Source organism: Magnolia sinica, chromosome 3, assembly GCF_029962835.1.
Source record: "Magnolia sinica isolate HGM2019 chromosome 3, MsV1, whole genome shotgun sequence".
NCBI lineage: Eukaryota > Viridiplantae > Streptophyta > Magnoliopsida > Magnoliales > Magnoliaceae > Magnolia > Magnolia sinica.
Genome location: NC_080575.1, coordinates 22687259 through 22688744, shown reverse-complemented (window position 1 = coordinate 22688744; position 1486 = coordinate 22687259). Strand labels below are relative to the sequence as shown.

The 1486-nt window shown below is 37.9% G+C and overlaps 1 protein-coding gene across 1 annotated transcript; it reads left to right on the top strand.

The window, feature by feature from the left end:
• Positions 1 to 359: 359 nt before the first annotated feature.
• Positions 360 to 785, top strand: LOC131238829 (uncharacterized). Its single transcript, XM_058236424.1, has 2 exons — positions 360 to 508; positions 580 to 785. The coding sequence occupies exons 1-2, from the start codon at positions 370 to 372 to the stop codon at positions 783 to 785; spliced, it is 345 nt and encodes a 114-aa protein (XP_058092407.1). The 5' UTR covers positions 360 to 369.
• The last annotated feature ends 701 nt before the right edge of the window (positions 786 to 1486 follow it).

The following is a 1486-nucleotide window of genomic DNA, read 5'->3' as shown; positions in this document are numbered from 1 at the left end:
GCATGTTGACTATAAATATGTTAAGTGCTTCACACGAAATGACATATGCGTCTGAAGCAAACGATAGCTTACGCAGGGAGTACTTCAGATAGTTTACCTCAAAGTTGTTTCATATTACAACAAAATATGTGTATTTAATCTAGAATGACAATGTATAATGAAATTTTCAAATGTTATAAATTAAAGTTTACAGTTTTATTATATTCTGCTTGCATTATAGTGTAATGGTCTAATCATATTTTAATCATCTTTCTAAGCATAAGCACAAATACATTGTACCGTCAACACTACTTATATAATATTTTAGTATATTCCACTTGTATTGACATTGTTTAAATTTATAAGTTTGTAATTCGAACATATTCAGTGATGGCACCAGGTGGGAGAGTACGTCGTTCGCGTACTGGATCTACCCCTTCTACCCGTGATGCAACGGAGCCAGCATTGCCGTCACATGTTGCATCGCAGGCGTCTGATCTCTCAGTTGCGCATACACCGGGCACTGCATGTAAGTCTAGACGTATATTTCTTTTAATGATTTCTGTTTATGTTTAGACTTACATATTTCTTTTGCAACAGCGTCGTTGACCAGCCGACAAGGATGTGGACCCACGCGCGGGTTGCTTTTAGAGCGACTTATGTGTGAGGGCAGGGTGACGGTAGAGTTCCCACAGGACTGCATTAGACCTGTTGGGAATAATATCCTGTTGTTTACGTCGGAGGTTGGTGTCTTATGCCGATCTCTGATCCCCCACCACTCCCCGTTGGGGAGACGTGACAGATGATGTGTAGTTCATCCGTCAGCACTTTCAGGTAAATTTTAGTAAATTAAAATTTATTTTTTAAAAGTTTATTTACGGTTAAGTTATTTTCTTAATAAGTTTATTATCTTAATTTATTATTTACGAAACTGCAGGATAAATTTGACTTGGATTTGAGTGTTCTGCACATCTCTCATGCCGTCGACGACATGATGAAGGAGCGGTTCAAGGATTACCGTAATAAGTTACACCGGCAGTACAAGCGGTGTATGAGCCACGATGAGGCCATACAGTCCGCACCGCTGCACGTGACCGATGAGGACTGGCGAATACTCTGCAATAGGTTTTCGTCTGATTCTTTTCAGGTAATATTTATATATTTATGATATCAGAATGCAATAATTAAATTCACAATTAATAATAATGTATTATAAATAATGTATTTGAAGAGGAGCAAAATAAATTCTGACAATAGAGGAAAGTTAGAAGTGAACCACATAGCTAGTTCAAAGTTATTTGTACGACTTTGTCACGACATGGTAATAAAGTACTGGTAATTATTATGTTTATATATTCTTTCTATGCATTTATATTAATTCTATTGTCTTTTCGATTGCGTAGCGAGATTTCGTCACTGGCCAGGAGCCTGGACCAGTAGACTTCTACAAAGGGACTCACTGTCGGCAAGCGACAGGATCTTGGGTACATCCTAGAGCTAGTGAGAT